This window comes from Opisthorchis viverrini (genome assembly GCF_000715545.1).
Source record: "Opisthorchis viverrini unplaced genomic scaffold opera_v5_32, whole genome shotgun sequence".
Classification (NCBI taxonomy): Eukaryota; Metazoa; Platyhelminthes; class Trematoda; order Opisthorchiida; family Opisthorchiidae; genus Opisthorchis; species Opisthorchis viverrini.
Window position 1 is genome coordinate 554,763 of NW_008751687.1, and position 27,574 is coordinate 582,336.

Here is a 27,574-nt window from a genome sequence, read left to right on the forward strand (position 1 = left end):
CCGACCCTCGTCGTACACAACAAGCTGAACGCTTTTACTCCCGACCTGAAGCTGTTACCTTGAAGTTGTGGTCGGGCGGCTTGAGTGCTACAATGATCCCGCGGTCTACACTGACTGGAACTTCGTTCCACAAGGTGCAACCACGCCAGGGAAGCCAAATGGGAGCAGCGGGAACCTGAACTACGAGTAATCACGCTACGAGGCTGTCTGGGGTAAAGTCGTACTGTCCTCTGCGACATTTGTGTGAAGGCAGTAAGGTGTTTCCCCCAGGCTACCAGCATGTCTTTGATTTATGGAAGCAGCGATGCTGCCTTCCCCCGAGGTAGGACGGGTTAGAAGAGGTCGGCCCCAAGAAACCGCACAATCCGAGCGCCCAAAGGTTGGCCGTGACCGCCGGCGGACTATTTAATACTATCGAAATACTTTTGAAACCAAAAAGTCCGGTGCTGCTCAAAAGGCACCTGCTGTGCGCAACCGCCTCAGGAATGAGACAGTAATGTCTTATTCCCTGCGCCCTCAGGTTAGGCCAACCAGCCGCAACCGAGTAGGTTAGACTGTTAAGTTATCGGCTCCGGGCAGGGTCCCCAAAGAAAGCCTCACTGTCCGCTGCCTTGTGGGTCAGGATTTTGAGTCGAAAGCTCAAGTTGGGGTACCTCAAACAAACCCCCTTCTTTCGCGTGGGCAACCGAAACATGCATACAAAATCCGAGCGTGGTTATGAATCTCAGAGCGCCAAGGATGAACTCAGTTCTTTCACATTTCTCCCTCAGTGCGTGGGATATATGGCTCGTGACATTTGTGGCGTGGGAGTTGCACTCAGCTCCTGAGCTGAACGTGCTTTGCTCAACGCTTGTCGGCATAAAAAGAGGTGACTTTTTGTGGTGTCGGCTTATGCCCCAACGGGCTGCAGTTCTGATGCTGAGATGGATATCGAGAGCTATCCGGGCTCACTCGTCAATTAAAATGCGCCGACATTTTGATCCTTGCAGGGGATCTGAATGTTAAAGTAGATCGTCTGAATTCATTGGATTCACGTTTGGGCGGTCGATTCGGAGTCGATGTTCGCCTCACAGACAACGGAGATCGACTCCTCCAGTGGTGATTTGATCATGAACTGTTTCTGGCAAGTACGAACTTTCAACATAAATGTTCGCACCGCGTAACCTGGCGGCCACCAACTGCTAATCTACCGTGAACCTATTCGGACCACGTGCCCATCAGCCACCGGTGGAGAGCCACAAATCAAGACTTCCGTTCCTGGTGGGGCACACCGCTTGATTCCGACCACGTCATGGTACATGCACGCCGGAGATTTCGTTTCCCTTCAGGCCCTCTCAAGTCAGCAAGAAGCATGCCAATCCACTGTTTTCAAAGAACTACCATAGCTCAACAGTATCGATCCGAGCTAGCCCAACAACTCTCCACAGTAAACCAATACTGTGATGACTGTAAGTATGTGGATGAAGCGTGGCAAAATGTGAAGTGAACTATGTTAGCGGCCTTCACTGCTGTCTGTCCGACTTATCTGATTCAACCACAAGACCACTGGATGTCATCGAGATCGCTATCCATGATTGATGCCAGGAAAGCCATACCAGCAGTCAACGAGTACGATGGTGCACACAAGTCCCTCAAACGCTAAATAGTGAAGAGTCTAAGGAATGACCAAGAGTTCTGGTGGACATCGAAAGCTCGGGAGATAGAGAAGGCTTTTGCTACGGGAAACAGCCGTGCCCTATATCAACTGATACGATCGACGGGTCATAGGAAAACAACGAACAGCGAACTCGCAAAAACGCTGACTGGAATAATGGACCGAACACTTCGAAGAGCAGTTCAGCTTGCCCCCTGCAACACAGCCTGTGAAGATAATGCATACGGGCGAATGGAATGTGAACGTTGATTCCCCGTCGGAAGAAGAAATATCCTTACTGAAACGCGAGAAGGCACTAGGACCGGACGGTCTGTATCCAGTCTTCTTCAAAGTAGCCGGAAAATCAATCCCTACCCATCTGGCAAAGGTTATTGGTATTATATGGGACGAAGGGAAGGTGCATGCAGAAGAGGGCATGTCGGCAGTCATCCCTGTCTTCAAAAGGGGTACGCGGACTCTGTGTGAAAACCACCGTGGCAACAGCCTTTTAGCCGTGGCATCGAAGGCGCTCTCTGGACTTATCCTTCGAAGGTTGACTGAACACAGGGAGAGACAGATCCGTGAAAACCAAGCTGGATTCCGTCCTACAAGAGGTTGCGTCAGCCATATCCTTACCCTCCGACAGATTCTGCAACAGCGACACCGCTTCCAGCAGCCAACAGTGGTTGTATTTCTTGATCTGAAAATTTTCTTTGAATGTGCACCGTCAGGCACTATGGCAGCGTCTGTGGAGCAAAGTTGTCCCCCATAAATTCTTGACGCTCCTTAAGGCACTGCACGTCAACTCCCGCAGCTGTTTGAAGGTCTACGGGAAACTCTCCTGAGTTCACCGCATCCAGTGGTGTCCGACAGGGCTGTCCTTTTTCACCTTTCCTCTTCAACTGCGTCATTGATACGATCATGGAAGACTCACTACCAGCCTCTAATGCCTGTGGGGTCGAAGTGCTCCCTGGGCCTCCGCTCACAGATGTCGAGTACGCAGACGACATAGCTCTTCTGGGACCTGACCCCGTGGTAATGCAAACAATATTAAATAATCTAAATAATTCTGCCTCGCGGTTCGGCATGCGCTTCACACCTGCAAAGTGAAAAGTGCTACTGCAAGACTGGGTAGGCTGAAGCCCTAGACTCATGCTTGCGGATGAACCGATTGAGGTAGTAGACAAATTTGTCTCCCTGGGGAGCTGCATTAGTCCCGGTGGTCTCGCGAAAGACGATATTTCCATCCGGATTGGGAAGGCCAGAGCGGCTTTTGTGAACCTACGTCCGCTGTGGCCCACGTGTGACACCAGCTTCTCTGTCAAGGGTCGAGTTTGCGATGCTGCGATGCGCTCCTTATTACTATATGGATCAGAAACCTGGCCGCTGCGAGCCGAGGACGTCAAAAGTCTTTCAGTGTTTGACCGTCGATGTATTTGGAGCATTGCCCGAATCTGGTGGGAACACTGGATCAGCAATGCTGAAACACGTCAGATGGTATTCGGAAGAAATAACTCACTCTCAATAGATGAACTGATCACACTGCATAGATTGCGGTGGCTTGGCTACGTCCCGCGTATGCCAGTCGACCGACTTCCTCGAAGGGCTCTTTTCGCACAACCATGTGAATGGTGGAAACGAGTCAAAGGCAGTTAAACAATGACTTGGCAGCGACGTATAAAAGCCATTACCAGCAAACTCAGCTGTGCTGGTCAATGCCGTCTGCCTTGATGGGGACCCCGAGATGGGTCACATCAATGTTTGTCGGACATGGACCAGTCGTACCCTCAATGGCCCTCATGCATCCAAGCTATTGTCTTCACTGCATTGCCCCCTTCCCAACACCCCACTTAACAGTCCACCTACAGTGCTGTATTTACGCACTGATTTATCAGCCCCCGCCTCCAATGCGCAGCTACCTACCCCACCTCGAATCATCGGTGAACGGAACTGTGGCAGTTACAACCACTTTACAACAAGTACGTGGTCTTCACAGCTGACAGTGATGATGGTGATGATAAAAAAAATAACTAACTTCAGATTAGCCGACGGTTAGTCCTGACGATCAGCGCATTATTCGTTTCGATCGAAATACGTTTGAAATCAGAGTCTGTGGGTCTTCAGAGGGCACTTTCTGTTCGCACCAGCATCACCAGTCAGACAGATGCGTCGTACTTGTGTCCTCGAGCTAGACAAGCCTCCCACAACCAAGTGAGTCGGGCCGTGGAGTCCCATTCTTCGATCAGCGCGCTGGAACAAAATCCTACACTCTTACTCTGCCCCGTGGATCGGACGTTTGAGTCAAGGGCTCAACTTGGGGTATTTCAAACAAACCTTGACTGGTCTGGACGAGTGGCTAGTAACATTATCCAAGCAGATTAGGGCGGCGGATAGTCTCATTTACCAGCTGCAACTCTGGTTACCACTGATGCTAATACAACGGCATCTCTTTGTGACGGTTAGTCCTGACGATCAGCGCATTATTCGTTTCGATCGAAATACGTTTGAAATCAGAGTCTGTGGGTCTTCAGAGGGCACTTTCTGTTCGCACCAGCATCACCAGTCAGACAGATGCGTCGTACTTGTGTCCTCGAGCTAGACAAGCCTCCCACAACCAAGTGAGTCGGGCCGTGGAGTCCCATTCTTCGATCAGCGCGCTGGAACAAAATCCTACACTCTTACTCTGCCCCGTGGATCGGACGTTTGAGTCAAGGGCTCAACTTGGGGTATTTCAAACAAACCTTGACTGGTCTGGACGAGTGGCTAGTAACATTATCCAAGCAGATTAGGGCGGCGGATAGTCTCATTTACCAGCTGCAACTCTGGTTACCACTGATGCTAATACAACGGCATCTCTTTGTGTCTCTACGAATCCAGCATCGAGTCCTCATCCGCTACCCAGTAAAATAAATTCTGAATACGCATACTACCACCACGGAATTGGTTTAACGCACCGAGGTTTAATGCTGTTATTCCTTGTCAGATAGTTCAACAGGTCTATTTCGCTTGCATCCTTTCCCCCCTAAAAATCGATGTGTGTCGTGCCTCCAAAACACAAGAACACTACAGTAATCCACCAGACCATGCTTTAATGTAGCTCATTTCGTCCACGGTTTACTCTTCGGATATCCTATGACTCAGAGGCGGTTGTCTGTGTTCTCAATTGTGTGGGTGTTTTGTTGAAGGTGAGGGCTAAAAACGTTCTGCTTGATTGAATTTCCATAAACACTCGTCCGTGTGCACTCAGACTCACCGAGTCCGTCAAAAGTCACAACCGGGGAACACAATACCAACATTTGTTGGTTATCTCCTATGCCGTAACCAACTGCAGTAGTAAAAAAGATAATCGTGCAGCTGTAACACCGGTGCCTATTTGCCATGCCCCCCGAAGGTAGCACGAGGGCTGGGATACTGCCTGATTGCCTAAGCCTAAAAGAGGAAGTCGAGAGGCAGAGGTCGGGTTCCAACTATGGACCTTCCGGTCAGTAAATTCGCGCTCTTACCACTAGGCCATCATGCTAACAGTGATTTTTCAAATTTAGGTCTCGTAGCAATCCGTGTCATTGATCGAGGTGAAGGACGTCTTCTCACCGAGACAACAATACCATCCAACAGTCCAACGTCAAACCATGAATCTGACGGCTAACCTAAAAAAATTGGTGGTCAGTGAAAATGCAAGAAATGAAGATAGCGACGGCGTTTGGAAAGTTAAACTCTCACCAGACCAATAAGTACATCAGTCAATGAAATCATTACAAAAAAGACGGCACAAAAGTTTAGTCCGAGTCGCCCAGGTTTCGGTAAGCGCAATTGGAAGAAAACTGAGCTGCTTAAAGTACCCATCATAACGCGCCCTGTCTTCTTTAAGATAAAAGAAGATGAGCTCGTTCACGGCGTGGCAAAGCTTGTTTAGATCATTTGAGAAACGAATAATGTGCAACAAGAATAGAGTGTAATTGACGAAGTTTTTGATTCCAAAATGGTGGCACTTCTGAGTGTGAGAGCCATCGGAATGTTAACTGGGAACGGATGTACGAGAGCTTCCGTTTCTATCTTCCGTCAATCGACCGATTAGCACTCTTACAACTTAGTGACCTACCTTGTTCCTCTATTCACTTATATAATCGCTCTTTGCGACTGAACCTTACCATGATGCGACGTACCTCAGTAACTGACCGCGCTACACTGAAGGATGCCCATGCAACATTTGCAGTCTCCTACCGGGTTGATCAGTAAATAAAGGCCTGACAAACACAGTCTCTTGGCCCTTCCGGGTGTGTAGTTGAGACGAGTGTTGTAAATTATTCCCAGAGACTTCACACTAACTTCGCAGTCTTACGCCAATCACCGCTGTCGTAAGCCGGGACGCTGATGTATGGGCACTTTAGAAGTATTTCAGCCCACACAAAATCATGAACTTCAAAGCTAAAAGTAATTTCATGCCACATCAACCGGGCGGTCGTATTTTGTTGCTAATGCGAGTGCTGACTCCCGCGTCTCTTCTTGTTGTTATTCCTTAATTCCTGTCATGCCCTGCTCGATGATCCTTCTTATGTAGACCCTAGCTAGAATAACGTCGGTCGGGCACATATGGTACACAAAAGGTACACTGCACGCTTCCGCTTCAGATCGTTTTCCTGTCCTGATTGCAGCCTCGGACAGATCGGTTGAAAAGCCGCATTTTCGTACATCCTAAGTGCCTCATCGATTGACATCTGCCGGATCTCTGAAGTTTCTACAGAAAATCTAAGTGCGGTTTCAGAGCCCGCTCCACCAGCTCCATCTAGGAGGTACGGACTACGAACCTCGAGTGTTTCTCAAGCTGTTGCAACGGCTGCACTCGAATTGCGTAGCCATCATTTCGCGAGCCGGGGTTTCGTTACTCAACGGAATACTTATAAACAACCACTTCAATAAAAACATACGGGTATCAATACTGGACGCTCTTTGCTTGATGTGTTCATTCACTCACCAGCGAACTATAGCTTCAATTCATTAAAAGAAACCCATCGAGAACTAACTTATTCATCGCTACAAGCTCAGACGTACCCGTAATATAATATTTCAATGCAATGGTAGGACACCTTAGTTTGTCGTAGACACACCCTATCGGTACTTTTCGTATGGGTGCATAGCGAACTTAATACTGATTATCAGTGTCAGGAAAGCCGTATTCCTAAAACTAATCCCAGAATGGCAAAAACCTACTGGGACGTTCAACCCTCATTAAAATCGCAGTAAGGAAGTGTTGCGAGTCGAGTAGTTCCAGGACGGGACTAGAAAGGAGACAGAATAGGAAGACGTAATGTACGCTTTAATCGTTTAATAACTGTAGTACATGAGCTGAAAATAGAGTGAGAATCACGAGTTAATGGGTTATGCAAATGTATGGGTTATATAGTCATGACATTCTCCCCGCCTTGGAATAAGTGTGTACTTTGCGGAGAATGTAAAAAAATAAAAGGCTGTGATAGCTACATGGAGTCGTTTACGCCTCTCTGTTGCGTAGATTATATGGGTGAGTGCGCTGTTGTCGGATAAGAATGTCCAAGTGATTTCCTGGATCCACCATTTCCGGGAAACGCACTAGTCCTCTAGTTTTCAGTCGGCCATCAAAATTCCTGTACCTCCAATCGTCACATCCATAATGTGAAACGTCGAATTTTAGTTCCCACCTAATCCGGATCAGGACGCATGGTGGTCGTACCCTCGTGGATGTTTGCAAGAAAGCAGCGTGTGTGTGTCTAGAAAACGTCTGAATGTCATTTATTGTACAATCAGTTGGTGGATCCCAGTTAGAATATGTAATCACGCTTCTGGTAATTTCCCCTAGTTTGCCCGATACCATTGCTGGCGCCTCGTTTGTCACAGATCTCCGCCGTACTCCTGTAAGAATCTTATGTTGCTAACCTCTTGTATGGACACTGCAGGTGTGCAATTCCATCTACTGCCAACAGAGCGTGAAAATTTAGGTCAAGTACAGCTTCAGGTGCTTTAAGCTGTGTTTACCTTATCCGTCATTGTTGCCTGGTCGTTATCGGTAAGCGGCTTATTCCACCCCATAATATCGGTGCAGTTTAATATGACTTTTGGTCGGGGGAGTAAGGATTCCTTCCTATTCCTTCCCTTCATACTCCGGTACAGAAAAAGCAGCTTCATATCGAACGCTCAGCAGTCATTCAACTCAGCAACGACCGATAATGATGAATGTTCAGGTATGTCACAGAAGCACGGCCGACCATGATGAGTGTTCCTCAGTCGCCAATCAGACAGCCTGGATTACTGTCAAGGTGCCCTTTAAATACTGCGTGGACTCCTCTCACTCGCTTGTTCGCAATACAACTTGTGTTCCTTGTTGACGAGTCTTTTTCCGATACCAAGGCACTGGAGCGGGGACAGCGGGGACAATCAGTTGTTTCCCAGCAATACTGGGATTATCCACAGTGGGCGCTCTTTTGCAACCTGTTGTCCCTCGGGTGTGTTGGAGTCGAAGTAACCATATTACCATCATCGCCGTTCAGTGCTTGAATGTCGCTTCTTCTGGACTATATATGTAGAATGAGACTACCATCTTTTGTTCGTTCGTCAACAACTGACTGCAATGAATTTTGACCTCAATTTGTACTGAATGTTTCCTCTGCAACTCCCCCACTTTCCAGTGATCGGAACTGTAACAGCTAGAACCAATGTGCATATGGTGCACGGTTTCTAGCTGATAAATTGATTTTTGAATTGTACTTCGATTCTTTGCAACGGCTGAAGGCTCCAACATTATGCAAAAAGTGCACTCTCACCCCGGTATCCTAGTACATTTGTCGAGACGTGACCAACTTGACCAAAAGATTTCCCGCAGTCGTTCAACTGTGACATCCTTTTATACCTAGCTGCCATACCGTCCGAACGGAGCACGAGGGTTGTGATACTGCCACGTTGCCCCTTCGCGGTATAGTTGCTCCGTCGATACCGATCATCATGAAGAAGCGGAGTTTTATTTCTCCAGCAGCATTCGTGATATGTTATGAAGTTTCTACAGGGAGTCATGCTTTCTTCACTAATCCGTCATCCCAGATCTCACCTTAGGGTCTTGTGAGTCCGGAATCTGATGTGAGCTTACGCTGCACTCTACACACGTATGTATTTTGTTTGGCTTCGAGCACAAAATCATGTTGCTTTTTTAAAATCATATCTGCCCTATGAGCATGTATATAATCTAACTAGTTGTCGATCGACAGATACTTATAGTCATCAGTAAAGAGCTTACGTTGGAGTCAGTTGATTTCGCTCCTCGTTAGTGTAGTGGTCATGTGATTTTGTTGAGTTCAGTCAGTTTGGGCAGATTCGCAACTGAGGTTCCTTCGGATTTTATGGAGTTTCACGGTCGGACTTCGGAAGAACAACATTCATCAGCTGAATGCAAATCACAATCAAAATTTTATTCACGGTTAAAATAATAGGTTGGATTCACTTTCAGGGCGAAATGTAAGTTGAAAGCAATTACTAAAATTATGGGGTCGGAGACCTTAAGGCGCTACAGACTTTCCGAGATGGCTCAATTGGTTAGAGCGCGAATTCACTGACCGGAAGGTCCGTGGTTCGAATCCGACCTCTGCCTCTCGACTACCCTGTCTAGGCTTGGGCAATCTGGCAATATCCCAGTCCTCGTGCTTCCTTCGGATAGCATAGCTGGACGGTTATTTCGCGGACTTTCCTTAACCTCACCTTACCACTTTCCAATTCATTTTCAGTCCCATGCCACTCAAAGCTGGCCTCCAACCGCCGTTTCTCCCCTGACCAACGGATGGCTTCTTCAAAAAAGGTGTACGGCTACATCACACTTCTCAGACAGTATGTATTCACACCTTACTTCATATTCATCTAATTGAATAAAGTGGCGAAACCCATGCTAATGTCGGAAACATCATTCAAGGTTTTTTTCGCTTCAGTTTGGTTATGCTCCGTCTACAGGTCATATGGATACAAGCCTTTCTCCGGTGGGCTTGTCTCAGGCACAGGACTTGAAGGTTCACATGAATTCCCTACCAATTGACGTGGTGATTTCCAGCGATCTTAAACGAGCCAGTATGGTGTGTTTTTTTTACTTTGTTTACTTATTGTTTTTGAGAAATATTGGCTTCAGTAGTTCATGTGTACGAGCAGTATATGTCAGTCAGCTGAAGTTAAATAGTCTATTCTGCATACGGACATAGGTTAAACATTATCAGCTGAGTTTCTTTATCCGTATCAGTTAACAATATGGAGCATCCCGAGTACCCTCATGAACTTCGTTCACTTTACAAATAACCGTATAGTAACGTATTCTGGCTAGATGTCACAAAGTGGTTCGAATCGGCAGCTTAAATTCCAGCACGTGCCTTTTTTAGATGACAAGCTATATGCACACTTTTACAGCCCGGGTAATAGCTTTCTGACACTTTCAACAACAATACAGATATCTGGTCACCTCCGACTCGTCTGAGCAGTGTCAGGACTGCCTAGCCTAGTCAGTGAACCGGTTTCCGTATGAGACATTGCTTCAGGCTCTCCGAATCGCACAGTGGTGTTTACTTATGAACTCATCGAGGAAGACACGTATACAGTTCGCTTGTCGGGATAAATAGTTGTAATTGGTCTCCATTCAACAAGAAGCACTTGACAATCATTTCCCGGTAATTTATTCGAAAGACCTGAGTGATACCTGCGTTTAACAGCTTCAAGCGGGAACATCTTTTTGGGGGGTAGAAAAGCCAACTTAACACAAGTGAGCTAAGGGGGTCGATGGTATCCCCTTATTGCCGAGTCGTTTACTGACCTGGCAAAGCTAGTCCTCAGGTAAACCTTCGATCATGTGGACTTTCCTACCGACTTCAAATGGTGTACCATCACGTTTGTCGGTGTTGTCAACTGAGAACGCGAGCTTTTCAAGCTCAGCTCAATGACGGCAAACCAGTTCAAGTGCCTCATATGTGTATCCAGTCTCCAGTTGTCCCGACTGCTTCACACAATTGAACAGGATGCTGAAATTACGTTGCAGTGCCTCATCACTGAATTCCAACGCCTCATCAACCCAAAGCACTACACGGCTTCGATCGGTCAATTACCCGCTACTTCAAGCAATTTTGTACACTCAACCACTTCCAACGACTCGAAGAAATCCGAGGACAAACCCGGTCAAAACAGATCAAGTTTCCCGCTAGTTGCTGTCACTGCGGTGAGTGGCATTATGATCGTTATTGCCAGTTCAGGCGTCATATATGTTCCAGATACAATCTTGGTCACAAAGAAGATTAATGGTGATCTCAGATGTCGCAGCTACTAGCACACCACCTTGCAGCCCACAGATCGTGATCCAACTTGGTGACGGCGATATTGAATGTTGATTTTACTTGCATTGGCTCGTATCAACGATGCCCTAGTTCGTTTTTAGCTTTATACGAGCTCTAACATCTCGCTGCTCAGTGAACGAACGTGGAAACGAATTGGTTAGCTGTGTATGAAAGCGGCCGATAATTCACCCGGCACTGCTTCTGGCAGTAAGCTGAAACACACTGGCACGGTTGGTTGCTCTGTAACTTTCAAGGGCTCGACAGCATAAGCTATATGTCACCTGACGTCAGGCCCCAAGCCTGATCTCCTGGGACTGGTTTGGATTGATAAGCTGAACCTGCTGCTGCAAAAGCCGGTTAATTCGATCACGCAGCACCCGGAGTCGTCGTTTTCTAAAGAGTTCACTTGAAGTCGGGCAATACTATGTATCTGTCTTCACCGACGGGCTTAGTGCACAAAATTGAGAACCGGGCTGTGCATCCTCCACGACGCCAGACCAGTTTTTAGGCCGAAACACCCAGTACCGTATGCAGCCCTACCTATCGTTGACCAAGAACTGGACCGACTACAGAAGGCTGGTGTTCTGCAACTGTTCAACTATTGTGCGTGGCCTTACCGATCGTATTGGCGAAGAAAGCTAACGGGACCATCCGCTTATGTGCAAACTTCCCCACCGATCCCAGTGTTGTATAGGGTATCCATCAACACCCTCTGTCTATTTCAAACGACTTGTTCACGAAACCGAATGGCAGGAAACGTTTCACGAAGATTGACTTGGTCGAAGTTTACCTCCAGCTTGAAGTCGAGGAAGAATCCCGAAAGCTTCTCACTATCAATACGCATTGCGGTGTATTTCAGTATACGCGACTGTCATTCGGTGTCAAGACAGCGCTAGCCATATTTCAACAAATCAGAAATGGATGCTGAATGATGCCCCCGGCGTTGCTGCCTATTTGGTCAATCTCATCCTCATGGGTTCCACCCCCGATGAATCGTGGCAGATATTTGATTATGTGCTTGGTCATGAGTATGGCTTCAGACTGCGGCGATAAAGTACCCCAGTTTCATCATTAACGAACACGGCCGCGACCAGACCCGGAAAACATCGACGCCATTAAGCGCTTTGCAGCGCACACAGACGTAACAACCTTAGGTTACTTTCTTGGTCTCGTCAGTCACTATAGCTCGTTTCTGCCTGCCATGCATCGTCTCCGAGGTCCACTGAGCCAGCTACTCACCGAGGGCCACAAGTAGACATGGTCAGAAGGATACCAACGCGCCTATGATCATGTCAAGTTAATGCTGAGTTCTGATTTGCTTCTCACTCACTACGATCCGTCACTGAAAATGGTTATGGTGTCAGATGCTTCGAACTATGGAAATGGTGCATGTATTTCCCGACCTCAGCCAGAAACTCATTGCAGATCCCTGACATCAGCTGAGCATATTTACAGTCACATAGAAAAGGAAGCTTTGGCGTCAAAAATTTTCATAAAACACCCAGTGGTCGTCAGTTTACTGACCGATCATAAGCCGCTGGTTACCGTGCATAGCTCGGAGAAAGATTCCGTTATATACCGTCAATCGTCTCCAGCGATGGGCCACTCTGTTTCTGGAAGACGACTTAAAGATCAAGTGCCAGCCCACCACCAACCTTGGACAAGCCGGCGCAGTGTCGCGTCTTATTAATTCAAGTAAACCGGGACCAGGGGACATTGTAGCCGCAACAATCACATTGAAGCCGGAGGTTAACCGCGTAGTATCGGAAGCAATTTGTACTCTCTCAGTGACCGCTGACATGGTCCAGATTATTGACCAGAGCCCAGTGGTCCAGGAAGTCAACAAGTCCCACCGCATCAATGGCCGCCCACCTATCCGAAAGGCGAATTGAAACCTTACTTCAACCTGTGTAAAGCATTATCACTAGTTGACGGATGCATTATACTCTCAGAACGCGTTGTCATTCCAGAGAATTTACAACCAGCCGTCCTGAACTAGTTCCATAAATGCACACGGGCGTTTGTTCCCAGGTTGAGCAAGTCTCCAACTCTTGCCTGGGGTGTGGTGAAGTATCCAAGTCACCAGTGAAAACCTATGTACGGTCGTGGCCCCAGACGACCGAAACCTGGTCCCATCTTTGCATCAGCTATGCGGATTCAGTTGGTGGCCAATACTTTTTGGTGATGGCTGACGCTCATAGCAAGGGGCCGGAAATTCTTCCGGCGTACACCCCTACAGCTGGAACCCCGGTAGTTGTCCAGTCGCTTTGGGATTCAACAAGAACAACGAACACTGGTTGAGCTGTAGCACCCTTTTGATGGCTAGATGTCATATCATCCATAGGAAGCACGAGGGCCGAGACACTGTCAGGTTGCCCAAGTCTAGATAGGAGCGGTCGAGCCACACCGTCCCGTCGTTAAGTTCGCGCCTTAGCCACTGAGCTATCTTGGGCTTTTTTTTGGAACGTCAGACAGTATTGTATCCGACAATGAGAGTCAGTTCGCGTCATCGGCGTCCACGCAGTTTTGTCGAGACTATGGGGTGACTCATGTCCGTTTCATCCACGGTGAAACGGCCGGGCGGAATGCCCCGTTAACAATCTGAAGTATGCATTTCAGAAGTCCACAGAGGAGGAATCAACGGAGAAGATTTCGCAAAGGTTCCTGCTGGTATATTGAGCGACGCCAAACCCAGTTCTTCTGACGGAGTGTCCCCAGTAGAAGCACTGTCCGGACAGAAGCTTCGGACACTGCACGACACTATCCGGTTACAGGGAGAGCTATTGAGTCATCGCTACGCAAAAATGGAGAACCACTTCTGCCGGCATTATAACGCAGTAGCACGCTCCCTCAGCGAAAGCCAGATAGTGTTAGTTCGCGACTACAACGGCAGAAACCTTAAGTGGATTCCAGGACACATCCTTCGCCGGTGCGATAAAATGCTCTACGAGATTCAAGTTGTCCCAGCCAGGTGGACCTGGTGCGCAAACCAGAGGCAGCTGACGACTGCGCAGGTCCTGTCCACCGGACCGAATTTATTGAGTCTAGAGATGCTTCTGGACCCTGCTGGTCTTGGCACCCTTGCTGAAAATCTACCAGCTACTCCGTCGGAGGCCCAGCCAAAGCACACATTTCGTCCGCGTCGCTGTACAAAGAGGTTGGTGCAATTAAAACCCCGATGTCAAAGCTACGTCAGTGAACGTCAATGGAAAGGTGTTAGGCGGAATCCCGCACCCATACTGCTTTTCTGCTCTCAGGCGCTGCTACAGCTAAGATGCCCAACCTGCACGTGATTGGATAGACGATCGGGCCGCTTGCTGGTCTTGCATTAAGGCGAGCTCCGGTTGCCAAAAGTCGACTCAACAGTCAATCATGTAATATATATGATATAATGGTTCAACTGTAGCACCCTTTCGGTGCCTAACTGCCATGCAACCAGAAGGTAGCATGAGGGGTGGGATACTGTCAGGTTGCCCAAGTCTACAAACGGGAAGTCGAGAGGCGGAGATTGGGTTCGAACGGCGGATCTTCCGGTCAGTAAATTCGCGCTCTAACTGCTGGGCCATTTTGCATCCAGCCAATCATGATCCACTATCCACCGAATGCCGGTTGTCAATGGCGCATCTAGAAGGTGCCGGAATTTCCAGAATGTTGTCCCTGTATACACTCTATATACGACGTGATGTATATATTGGTTATTGATCAGGTAGCTGCTGGTCTGTTCGCGGAACTTGGCAATCAGTTTTCATAATGTACATATGTTTTTCTACCTGGTTTTGGGGATTGGTGCACGTTGTTTGACGAAAACGCTGGCTTGGATGGCTCAGACCGAGAACTGAGCTGAAGAGTGATTGTTATTGCACTACTCGAACTTGTCGGGTGCATTAAGCCGTTTCTCCATCGTGTCGTCCGATAGCAACTCTGTGATCCTATTTTTCGATCATTTTCTGCCTATTCAAGATTCACTACTTCACGCGGTTTCTGGTCGGCTCTGAGCAGTATGCCAGTTTCTTCGATACTAAGTGTAGCTACCGGTTTATATCCTTCACAACTACCTAGAATGCGATTAGGCCTGCCGGAAGCTTTACTGTTGAAGAACCCAGCGGATTCATCTTTGAGGAATCCTTACTCGAAATCCCATTACTGACATGAAAACGATGTTCCCCAAGTTTCATCAGCGATTTCCCTTGCTTCGTGCCTCAGAAGGTTCCCCGTTACTGGTAAATATTTTGCCTTGGTGCTAAAACTGCAGGCGTAAATAGCCTAGTTGATTACGAATATGGACTCAAGCATGGCCGCTATGAGGTCCTTTGTTCCAACTTAATGATGGTGCGCGAACTAATTATGGAATCAATTTGGAGCACAGCTGAAACGATATGGCACTCGGCGACTGTCGTTTTCGATTCTGCCCCATCACTATTTTTTTCATCGGTAATGATTTATTTTCAGAAATTTCTATTGATTGGTAATGCAGCGGCCTCATATTGAGTCTCATCCTGTCAATATGACGCACGAAGCTGGCACATTCTGCGCTCACCGCTGACTGTTTGGATAGGTTCGTCGTCATCACCACCAATGATAGGAGCATCGTCGTTTCCATCATTTGCGTGGGTAGTAATAAATGGGGACTAGAAACTGGCTTTAATTTGCCGTGCAATCATGGGAGAGGATGGCCAAGGTAATCATTGAACATTGGAAGAGTGGGAGTTTGTCACCCAGAAGCTCCAGGTCAAGATCCAGATCTGGATGCCATCGCTCCAACTGTTCATGCTTCTTTCCCACATCTGGTCATTTGCCGTTGACTCCTTTGGTGAGGCTGAACTAGCTTGCCCCAACGTTGCGAGAACTTTCGTCCGATTGTCGTAACAGGACCTTCTGGCCAGGCTGCCCGTGTGCGGTCTGTACCCACTCTTGATCAAACGCATCGGAATTTTCCTAACGAATCTGTTTGTACACGTTCGTCTATACGGGAGTGTTTTCAGATCACCGACGGTAAAATTCCATAAGGCTGCATATTGACGCTCACTTCACTTCTGCGACTCATAAGTGGTCTACTTTTATTCGTTCCAGTCACGTGCAGGCGATCGCTAACAATGCTACTCGCCGCAAACCCATTTAATACTTCAAGCTATGTGCCTCGCCTCAGTCAGTTGACAATCGCGCGCATACCACCAGCACATCAAACGCTGGACTTATTACCGTTCGCGATGTGGGTGTGCCAAATGTCACATTCAGTCCCCCCAATTTCTCGCATGTCTCCCTCATCTTTCACCGTTTCACCTCTCACCATATTGTCCATCAACTCTGACCCAACATGGCATCCTGTAGGTTGTTCTCTTTCGGGTTTGCGACTCCCTAACAACCTTTCCGGATTATCTCATCAAACACCTTGTGACCACGGACTTCTAGGAGGGTTAGGTTTCTATTCCGTTCTGAAAATTTTTCCCCAAATTTCTCCCGACGTGCAAGTCTCACGTCACCCGACCATCGAATATAGTTGTCATGTCTGGGTTGGACTTCTCCCACTTACCTTTCGCTCGCGGAAAGGTTGTGCATCCTTCAAATCCTTACCCACCTTCGAGACAATCTTTCTTCCATCACTAAAGCCTTGGCAAGTACTCTTCTGAATTTGTATCTCCTTTTCCACTTCCCAACTCTGGTCACCTCCACCAGGTGAAAAATCCCCAATCACCACGTATGAACTTTTCCTTCGTTTTTCCCAGAACCGTGTGGATCACGAGTACTCTGTCACTCTCTGTTTCTCGCGCCCACTTATTCGAGATTCAGGTTGCAGTGTATCTGTCCAGTCATAACTGATTACGTTATGAGTATACATACCCAGATTCCGTGTCTTTTAAATGTTTCGATGTGTTTCTATCTGATTTTCTATATTTCTGCCACCCGTACAGTAGGTCTCTAACTGTGAGTTTCATTCTCCCCTGTGCTTGATAAAACATGGACCGGTAACACGACTGTTCATTCTGAGCTATTTTTTCTTGGCAACCTTACTGACAAGTCACGTGTTCATCAGGCCCCGATAAGCAATTATAACGAATTCGGGACCCTGGAATTGTGACTCAGGCTGTTTGCATACATCTTTTTCCAAGACTTCACTGCTGTGACTCTGTGTGCTCTCAGTATTCTATCAGCCACAAAGTGAGCTTGTGAGCAGCCTTACTTTATGGCTATGAAACGATCTGACAGCTCCAGACAATAGATCACCAGTGTCTTCGTAGCAGAACAGACCGTCTTTCCCTTGAGCAGCAGATAAGGCTTGTCAGATTAAAGTGGCTTGGAGTCTACTACGTATGACTGATCGCCGTTTACGGAAGACGGCTGTGTTTTCCACTCGCTGAATGCTAAACAAAGGGATATTCGCACCTTCCTGGTGCTTTCCCAACGATTTTCCTGGCGTATTGATTGTAAATCCTACAATATATAATACCTAACCGATCCAAGTAATAAGCTTGCTCTAACTTCCTAATCGGCTTACCCATTCAAAATTTGCTTGTCATTGTACGCTGGGCTTCTGTGTGGTGAGGTTCGAAAAAGATACAGGTTGAAGCTTGCTAATAGCTTGTTGCCACAACGTAACATTCGGGTGTGTTCATTTTAACGGTTTCAGAAGATGTGAATGCCTTGCTGTTGACCTTTTCCCCTAGGAACATACGGCCATTCACAAGTCCCTACTACCTCTTCTTTTCACTCTTCCCTGTAGCCATCTTCCACCATGATTGTATGGTAAATGAACAGTATTTCTCTGCTGTTGTCGATGTTACTGAGTGTCGATGAAATCAAAGTTCTCTGTAGGGTGTTGGTATCCATTTAGCGAATTTGAGGGGTCTTTGCTGTTGACAAACTCCCATATGGCATTTATAAAACGTAGTTTGGGTACAAGGTCCTTCCCTTTGTTGGTGTATTCATTTATGATGAGTTCGCCTGTAGATGGTCATGTTCGCTTAGGTTAATACCGTGTACACACTTCACGGTTACAGTATGTCCCATCTCAACGTAAGATATCACTCCTTACTCATAAGCAAAGAGACTTGCTCTACTGTCCACCTAGTCTTAGTATGCCCGTTTGCCAGACTTCTATACTGGGTCTGGTGGATTAGTATCAGTACTAGAGTTGCGTATTGATAACCGACGCTGAATTAGGGTGCCCTATGCATCTGAACTAATACTTTTCCCATACATGATATGTAGCCCATTCCTGTTCATCTTTTCTGTGATTCTTTCAGACGGCAGAGGCCCTGGGTCTTTCAATCCCGTTGGAGCTGGACAGTAGACTACGTGAGCGAGTAGGTTTCGGGCACTTCTCATGGTGTGCAAGTTTTAATCTGACGACAGAATTTCGGTCGATACTGCGGGGCACCGAGGGGCGAATTACAAGAATTCGCGGAACGAAATGCCCGGACCGGGGGTGGATGTGATGGGTGGCGTGCAGTTGGTGGAGAGTGCAGTCACGAGGTATGTAGTATGTATTCGTATACATATGAATATATGTATACATCTAATCACAATTCCTTCCTCGAAGGAAATGGGTCCTTGAGACCCACCAGCATCGTGTGCTCCCTCGGCAGTCACGTTTTGGGCCTTCGGTTCGTGGAGATTTTCCGTACAGCTAAGGCGGACATTTAGTTGTTCTACTAATTTGTCGAAATTAAAATAGGTACTGTCATGTGAAGGAATAGGAACAGAACACAAGTTTTGAGTTCTCAGCATTCCACTTCTGTTCGAGCACATGCTCCAACATTACTTCCTTCCAACTATTGTCTGTGACAATTTCATCTTACTCTCCATCAGTTTCTACCGTAGGATATTTACTTGGTGGTATATGGCATAGGGCATGTACCATGAAGGTACATACTTCCAAAGCGACTTGTTGAAAGTGGCGCAGTCGTGCCTCCTTCGGGTGTCATGGCAGCTATGCACCGTTGCAGCCGGACGATTATTGAGCGGGTAATTAGTTCAATCCATTCGCCGCACGAATGGAATGTTTGTTTGGTCCTCCATACAGCCCCTAAGTTAGCAGCACAGTTTTCGTGTTCGTGAATATTCTTCAGAGGCGGTCAGATAAAACGACATCCATTCGTCCATGCAGACGTACATGACAATCGGTTCTTCTAACACAAGGAAACAATAATAAGGATGAAGATGCACGAAACAGCCATCCGTAGAGTCTGTGAAGATGAAATATTAGTCAAATGCCCCGCCGTTGTACAGTCTGGATGTCTGTACCCAGAAATAAAGTTTGTATCAGGCTTTCCCATTCGTTTCATTGTTGATTAGTTTGAGGAGCGAACCACGACCAACTGGTCCTTATTCGGAGACCTTATGGAGAGAGGTTACTTTTAAAAATAGTAAAACAATCCCTGTCCATAACCCCTACCTCCTTGACTTGAGGCAATGAGTCCACATTTTATCCTTCTAGCTGCTGGAATTATTCGTATCTCATACAGGCCACATGGAACAAAGAACACGGACAACGGCACAAGGTTCATCTAGCGTACTCTCATTTTCACTAGGCCTGTGAACTACAACGGGGAGTGGAACTAAACGTTTGTGTGACTAGCTATCAACTCCAAAAAACGTTTTCAGCTGTAACACCCTTTCGGTGCCTAGCTGCCATGCCACCCGAGGGAAGCACGAGGGCTGGGATGCCGCCAGGTTGCCCAAACCTAGACAGGGGGACTCGGGTTCGAACCACGGACATTCCGGTCAGTAAATTCGCGCTCTAACCACTTAAGCCATCTCGCCCCATCAAGGGTCTTCTGTAGGGGCATTTTACCAAAGGGTGAATTCCTATAATTGCTGTCTCCTGTTGTTGAGTTTTACCGGCCACAGCTTCCCCATTTCCAGGAAAAGGGCAACACGAGGAGGGGTCTTTTCGGTATACAGGGATAAACATCGTCCAGAAAAGTGATTTTCTGACCTCTGGCAGATATCTCGCAAATGTCTTTCTCTTGATTCGTTTTCGCTTGAGGGACTGTCATTTGAAAGCTGAAGTCGCATTTTTTCATTCAGCGAGTTAAGATAACGTTCTTTAGCTTGATGCTCTCTCTGAGACGGAATACCTTCAAAACCGCTGTATATCGTCTGCTTATGTGGGCTTCCCACTGTTTGACCCGTGACAATACGGCGTTTCAGAATATAGCACCGGGGAGTCCTGTTTGCGGCTTGAAAGATACCATCACCATCGTCACCATCATCCTCATCATCGGAGGAAGAACCATTAGTGTTGACACCACAATACAACCACAAAATTTAGTTGACTATATTTAAAGCCCTAAAGTGCAAAAGAGAACAGTGGTCTTAGCCTACCGCAAGTATTCCGAGGTGGCCCCATTTGTAGGCGCTCAGTCAGACGACCTCAAGGGAATTGACAGCACGAACGCCACTGACATCCACTAGCTACTATTCCTAACAGTCTCCAGCCAAGTTCCTAGGGGTCGTGGGGATCCCATCCAGGATGACTGACTGCACCAACAATGCCCAGATTCTTCGTAATCTTTTTCATACCCTTCTGTCAAGTCACGTATTATCCATCTCTGAAGGATGCCTGGAGAAGGACACTCGTGTCGGTAGACGATACCACCATATTGTGCTTTGTTTCCCTTGTAATGTCACCCTCTGATTCACTTTCGAATATCCAGTGCTTCTCTTAGTGTAAATTAGTACTAAATTAGTACTATTGCTCATCATAACTCGCAGCTTTTCTATGTAACTGCTTTGAGGTGAATAAGGCACTGCTTTTAGTGGACTCTGACTTTTTTCGCTAGTGTTGTGTGAGTCTGATCGATTAACGCTTGGTATGTCCCGAAACCTTGGTCTTCTCGTGATTTGTTTTCCCTTATGCGGACAGATGGCCCACAGAACGTCTACGTTTCTGCTCGATTTTTGTTCACGTTTGGTTCAAGGATTGCGCAACGAAGAACCCTTGTCTGACTACAGTCATGCCAGTGTGCAGCCTCCGATATTCCGCTCGTCATCCCGTGCCTTAATGCCTGAGCCTGTGCAGGACTGTTTCGGTGATCCAGACAATCACACCTTTCGATACGCTGGACACGCATTGATGGTAAGTCGGACCCGAACTGTAATAGTATCCCAACACCCACCCTGCTGTGATCACTTATTTTTATGGTTAGGTGTGAAACTGATTGCGCATTCTTTATCCGTATTCCGATCTGAATGTATTCGGTGGCTCATAACACCTTTTTTCATAACCTCTCTTCAAGTCAGTGCAGTTACTTGGGCAAGCACCAGAACGGCACAGCCATCTGTTTTATGCTCGAAATTCTGTGTTTCTGCAGAACTTATCTTATGGGCGTTATATACCTTCCAAGAAACAGCTGATTTCATTCAAATCTGCTCGATACTTCTGGAGCTACAAGCGTTTCTTTCAAGCATTGGCTTAGTTGTTTTTGTTTCCAACTTTAAATATGCAAGTCCAAGTAAAGTTGTCAGTAATTACGCAAAGGGAAAATAGCTGTCTATGTGTTATACTTCATTCTTTCAGCTAGACTCTAGCTCAGTAGTTCCTAACCGCTATTACCGTTTTAGCATCCGACCCTTCTGCGTTGTTCACGACACGCATTTTGACGCCCGTATGTAGGATTTCACTCAGGTTACCTTCCTGGTGAATTTTTTCAGTTATCTGGAGAGTTAGCTGTTCTAATGTGAGCACCGTATTGTCACACATATAATATGTTCGTGCGTTATGGCAAACAAATGTACCGCATCAGAGCAAATACAGTAAAAATACAGAAGCGATCAGTAGGAGGTAAAATGGACTGAAGGTAAGTATTGTGTAGTTCCTTGAAGGGACACCATGCATAAGGTTGTTGAACCCCACGACCGGTTTCACTCTTCAGGTGGGCGCAGTCAACTTATGATCGACTGGAACCCGAATCGGACAGATTTAGACAAATACTCCCATCTTCCCGCTAGTTTGGTTTTAACGAGAGACAACTGAATCCCAGATGAATCTCTTGTTTACGATATTGTTCAACCGAATATGCTGCACAAGAATAACCTCGTGCCTCAGTTCGTACTACATTCGAGACGTCGCACTATGTTTTGTTGAAAGAAACACTACTCCCAAGAATTTCGATGGCTATTCGACCGGTTTCGGTTTTCTTGGTGCTCATCAAGTGTACACGGTTCCTGAGTTTGGTCTATAGACGTCGTGGGAATCTGGTTGTCCATTTTAGGCCTTTAGATATTGGATGCGTCAGTACTGTTAGCTTGAAGCACCTTGTTTGTGGTTCTATTTCAGGAACTCTTTCACCCGCCTAATCGATGTTCACTTGATACGTGGCCTCTGGTGAATGTGCGACAGTTAAGTTTTCCCAGTAGTCAGTTGCTTTTGGATCTGGCCGCATAGGCGTCTACACCTTTCACGCTTTCACTCGTGGGTCTTATAAACTTCAAGCTATCTCGACTTTCAGTCAAACTCCATTCGATGATATTGCGGAATAGATGGTAATGAATAAGCGTTCAGCTGTAACAACCTTTCAGTGCCTAGCCGCCATGTCACTCGAAGGTAACACGACGGTTGTGATACTACTCAATCCTTCACAGGAATAGTCGCGATACCAGGGTTGGGTTCGAACCACGGAATTTCTGGTCGTTAAGTTCCTACCTTAACCACGGCGCTGCCGTCCGAAGAACGAAAGTGAAATCCCACTGTTTAAAAAAATGTCTGCACCACGAGAGCTAGGATGTCCAAGCAGGGATCCTTTCAAGAAGACCGCGGCCTACTGTGCACTTGTCAAACTCAAACAAAGAGAGAAGAATGTGGAAGATTTAAGACGGGGACTGCGATTCACACTTCAGCGGCTGATGGCCGAGGCAGTGAAAATTACCAAGCACCATATCGCGAGTGTGTCGAGCGTATGGAAAGCGGTCTTAGATAAGCCGAGTTGACACGTGACTCTGTGTGATTGTCAATGCACGTAGAAACATTAGCAAAAACAAGGGTTGAAAATCCCAACCCGACGAAAGTTCACAATCTCTTTTCTTCCACAACCATCTTAGCACTAGCTCATCTACACAGACGGACGAAAAGTGCAAACGGCGTTCAAGAGGGATCACCACTTGGACCGAACTACACCCTGAGCTGCACCCAAATCCATGTAGGCTCTCATCGGCTTAACACTTGGTGACTCACTCTAACACACAATATCCCTTGGTCGACACCTAACACAGATTTAGCTTGGTTTAGCTGATTGGTTCCCCTTCCACCTCAAATCTCAGCCAACCCCGTAACCTAGTCACTTGGCCTGACGAAGCTTTTGTGTCAAAGGTGAAACGTTGCCCATCAATAAATGTACCGATTGTTACCAAACTTTTCCGGAAAGAAACATGACGTTTATTTTCATTACAACCATATTCTAGGTGTATGACTGATTGTGGCAGTTATCCTATCCGATGCCTTAGTTGCCGACTGCAAAGGTTGGATCTGACCAGTGGATTATGCTCCGCTCATTGATAGCAACTTATCTAAGACCATCGCGTTTTTTCTGTCCAGCGTACCTAAACGTTAGTGTCCCGAAACACTAACAGATTCTCAGTACACTCGAGCTGAACAGGGTCGTAGTAGCATATTTAACCAGCTCCCTAGTTGACTCGCGGGACCTCACACAACCGAAGACGCTTCCTCTTTGCAGTGGAAAAGCTGAAAATGATCACGTCAAAAACAAGGGACAAACAACCACCTCCATAGACAACGTCTACATTAATTAGCGAAAACAAGGAGCAAATGTCTACGGGTAAACAGTCGTTTTTTCCGCCTGGGTTGATGTTAGTACAAGTAGCATCCCTCATCCAAATGTGATGCAGATGCTACTTCGTGTTTCAGCTGACCGATATTCAAGTTGTCCGAAATATCTCCACGCTAGAACAAAAAACAGCATCATTCGAACGAAGGTGACCCTTTTAACATCTCTTCTACTCGCTCCGACACCCCGGACATTGCAGGATGAATTCATTTCGTGCGATCTCGTCTATCGCAATACGTGTAAAACAATGAAATAAAACGAAATACAGGGCTAGTTGCATTGTTTTTTTTATAAGGAACTATACTACAACGTGATCGAACAATAAAACCAAGTAGTCTGAGAATGACGGTTAGGTCTTTCCGAGCGCACAATACAGGCCTAACTCGGCAATCAAGATTGCCTTGAGGAACTTCAGTTTATGTAGACGACTGTTTCGTGCCATGATCCGAGAAGAGGAGTAAAGTTCAGCTCTGATCCCTTTTCGATGAGATGTCCAAATTCAAAAATTTGTCACTTGCGAGTACGATGGCATCTCCCAACGACTGTGGCAGATATGTCGATGATACTTTCATAGGATATTGACTCTACTTTGTTCTAGATGTTTTTAATGGAACCCATCCACGCGAATTTTAACAGAAAGGCTAGCTGTCCCTTCTGGACGTGCTGCTAAAGAGACCTCAAGATGAGCGGATACAGTGTCGCGTGTTTCGCAAACCGACATCGACGGCTCACCACGCACACTTTCGCAGCTGTGTTCCACTTAAAGTAAAATGCAGTCGACGGATTTACAGCAACCTGATAAGTAGTACATTACAAAGATATATATGTATCGTGATACCTCGAATATCGTAGCGACTGAAACATGGGGCCGCCTGGTGCAGCACAATCAGTTGCCTGAAAACGTCTCAAACGAGAGATTCAGCTGGGTCCCAGATGAGTCTCGAAAAAAACCAAATTAGTTTGCAAATCGGTGTATATTCGCTAAAGTGCAATCTTGCTCATTGCTTCTACGGTAGAGCATTAAAAATTTGCTCGACAAACGCTTTCACTAAGGATGGGTGTTTCGGCAGAGCGGTTACTCAGATTGATTTCTGGCAAAGCGTTTCAAACCAAAACCTCGGAAGCAAGGCTTACTTGCTGCCAAACAAAAACCTCTCCCTGTCTTCCTTTCAAAGGCGATGCGGTCGGTGAAGTGCTAATGCGAAGACCATAAAAAACATTTTACCAGAACGTTTTACACTGCACTCCGTCATCTAGTAGGAGCCAAAAAACAAACTTCCTCATCTGTGTTTATGGAGTTACGTGCTACTGTGGAGAGAGGTATTTCAGTAGGAGGACGAAGCAATTGTCTGAGGGTATGCCGTGGGTGTGGTAGAGGAGTCAACGACACAAAGTGAGCAGTTCCGTTCTCTCCCATCTCTTCGGCAATGGACACACAGTAGGCGTTTTGACCGCTTTCAAGCCCGCTAATGAGTACAAAGTTTCTAACAACTCAGCTTCGTTCTACCACAGACCTAGTTGGAATCCGCATTTTCGAACCTAAACTGTGTACAGAAACGTTTTACGCAGGCTTGCCCGAGCGTTGATATGTCTGTGCTTCTCTTAAACTTGCTTCATGCTACTTTGTTTCACGAAACGGTGATAAATACTTTCAGAAAGACAGAGTCATCAATTCTTGGGTGAATGGTGATGGTAACAGGGTTCAAGTCGGAAGTCTCGGTTGATAACCACTCGGTGATGGGAAAAATGTTCGAAGAGGTGCGTTGTGGATCGATTCAAAAGTGTGATGGTGTGCAATTCGCAAATTTCACTGGAGCAATGGTATGGCATGAAATAGTAACGTAACTGCGGAAGCCTATGTCACAGAATGCTGACTGCCGGAACCGATGTATTTGAGAACCGAAGGAGTGCACTGTGACGTGTGAGACAGCGTAACTAGCCCCAGTGATGCAATTTTGATGTTAGTTAACTAAAGGGCATTTGCTGTTAACGTGGCTGTCCCTTTTTTCACTTTTCATCATTTATAAGCCTTAGCGACGGATTTGACTATCGTCCAAACTTTATCTCATGGATAACAATAGCACGCCAGATGAGTGAACTCCACTCAACCATACACTGACAATGTCACGTCAATTGATTAAAAAACATTCGCTTCCAAGCTCGATCAACAGAACCGCAAAAAAGCAGCACACGCGAGAAACCTGCATTCCACAGAGTCGTCATATACAAATACAATTTTAATTTATTTTCACTCATTCAGTCGACGGAATCAGCACACGTTTGTAAACAATGGCCGTTATAAAACTTTTCAGTGATGGTACGATTGTAACCAACAGTTTTGGCCGGTCATTTGTTTATTTTTCTTTAGGCTCCACGAAATTCACCTTGGCAAATTCATTCACAGAAGTAATGCCGAACGGAAGTGGTTCCCATCGCTTACTTGTAATAATGGTAATGCCTCAGCTCAGTTCTCAGTTTGCACCTTCCAAGCTAGCGTTTTTGACAAAAGAACCACCAAAGGTATACAAAGTGTATTAGTTGCCCCAAACCAGGTCAAAAACATATGTAAGGTACGTCGCATTTCCTGTATTTCAGGCGAAATTATTCTGGAAATTTCGAGGCCTTCTAGATGCGCCATTGGCAACCGGCGTTCGGCGAATAATGAGTCATGAGTGGCTGTTGGTTAAACAATGGGAGCTTGCCTTGATGCTGGACTGACGCGACCCGATCTTCTGGTCAATCCCGTGAGGGTTAGGCTCCTTGGCCCTAGCAGCACTTAACCGCGAGCGCTGAAGCGGTTTTCGTGCGGGACTCCGCCTAACACACATGATGTCTTAATCCCGAACGGGTCTTTCTCGTTGTCTTCTAACATGTAGCCCGTTGCAAACTCTTCAACACTGGCTGTTCTGAACATTTTATGAACATGTTTGTATCTCTTTCTCCTCATGAACATGCGCTGTTTTATCTCTTTCAGGTCAGTCACGGTGGGTGGATCCGACATTTTCTCCGTCTAATGGCACTACAGGCGGAACATAGCTTTCGTTTCCCGAAACAGTGTTTGAATTCTGTGATGAATAACTGTGGTATTTGCCAGATCGGGATAGCATTTGATGTGGCACAATTCCTAGCCTTTCGTAACCAACAGCCACCGACTCAGGTGACAGGAAGCCTTTCTCCGTTGCCTGTGTTTGGGAATTTGTTAGAATCCCCAGATCAAGAACACAAATGCCAATTTCATCATCTTGCTCATCAGCGGTTCCCCCTGTTTACCGTTTGCTACAACTTCAATCTGACAAAGTCTGATCTCGATATGAAGGATGGCAAAAACCACTCCGCATCCCCTTCGAATAAGGCGGCCAATGACCTTTGTGGCCGAATGGAAGTCATCTTCTCAGACGATGGAGATGAGTATACTGGGATGCCAACAACAAACGATGCAAACCGAAACAGCTGAAGAATTTGTGCCTAGTTTTGTTTTTCCCAAGTCGTTCTGTTATGTATCCGCTCGTGTTCGATAGCGCCCAAAGTAGCCAGAATTAATTTCAATTACATATTACACCCTACCGTTTTGCTCTTTTGTTCCTTCAATCCGTCTATGAATTTTGCTCGATTCAACCTGAAGTACCTCACGCCTGGTTCCACAAACTTTATAACGCAAGCTGACGGAAGCCTCCGACGCGAAGCCTGAGTGGACTCATGGGTGCTCTCAAGTGGTGAGGTGAGCTGGGTTAGAATTCACCAGGACTACCTGTCTCACCTTGTCCTAAGCTTTATCGGGTAGGCTCGGACTTCAATCCGTTTAATATGCAGCCGGGATATTGGACTAAATCGTTGTT

General features: G+C 46.6%; 1 protein-coding gene across 1 annotated transcript; it reads left to right on the forward strand.

Moving 5' to 3' along the window:
• Nucleotides 1-5,011: 5,011 nt before the first annotated feature.
• T265_02505 (hypothetical protein) lies at nt 5,012-27,285 on the forward strand (the record flags this gene model as incomplete). The annotated part of the gene is made up of 6 exons (XM_009166768.1): nt 5,012-5,114; nt 9,599-9,717; nt 18,198-18,257; nt 18,307-18,426; nt 20,822-21,034; nt 26,713-27,285. The coding sequence occupies 6 exons, from the start codon at nt 5,012-5,014 to the stop codon at nt 27,190-27,192; spliced, it is 1,095 nt and encodes a 364-aa protein (XP_009165032.1).
• Nucleotides 27,286-27,574: the final 289 nt, after the last annotated feature.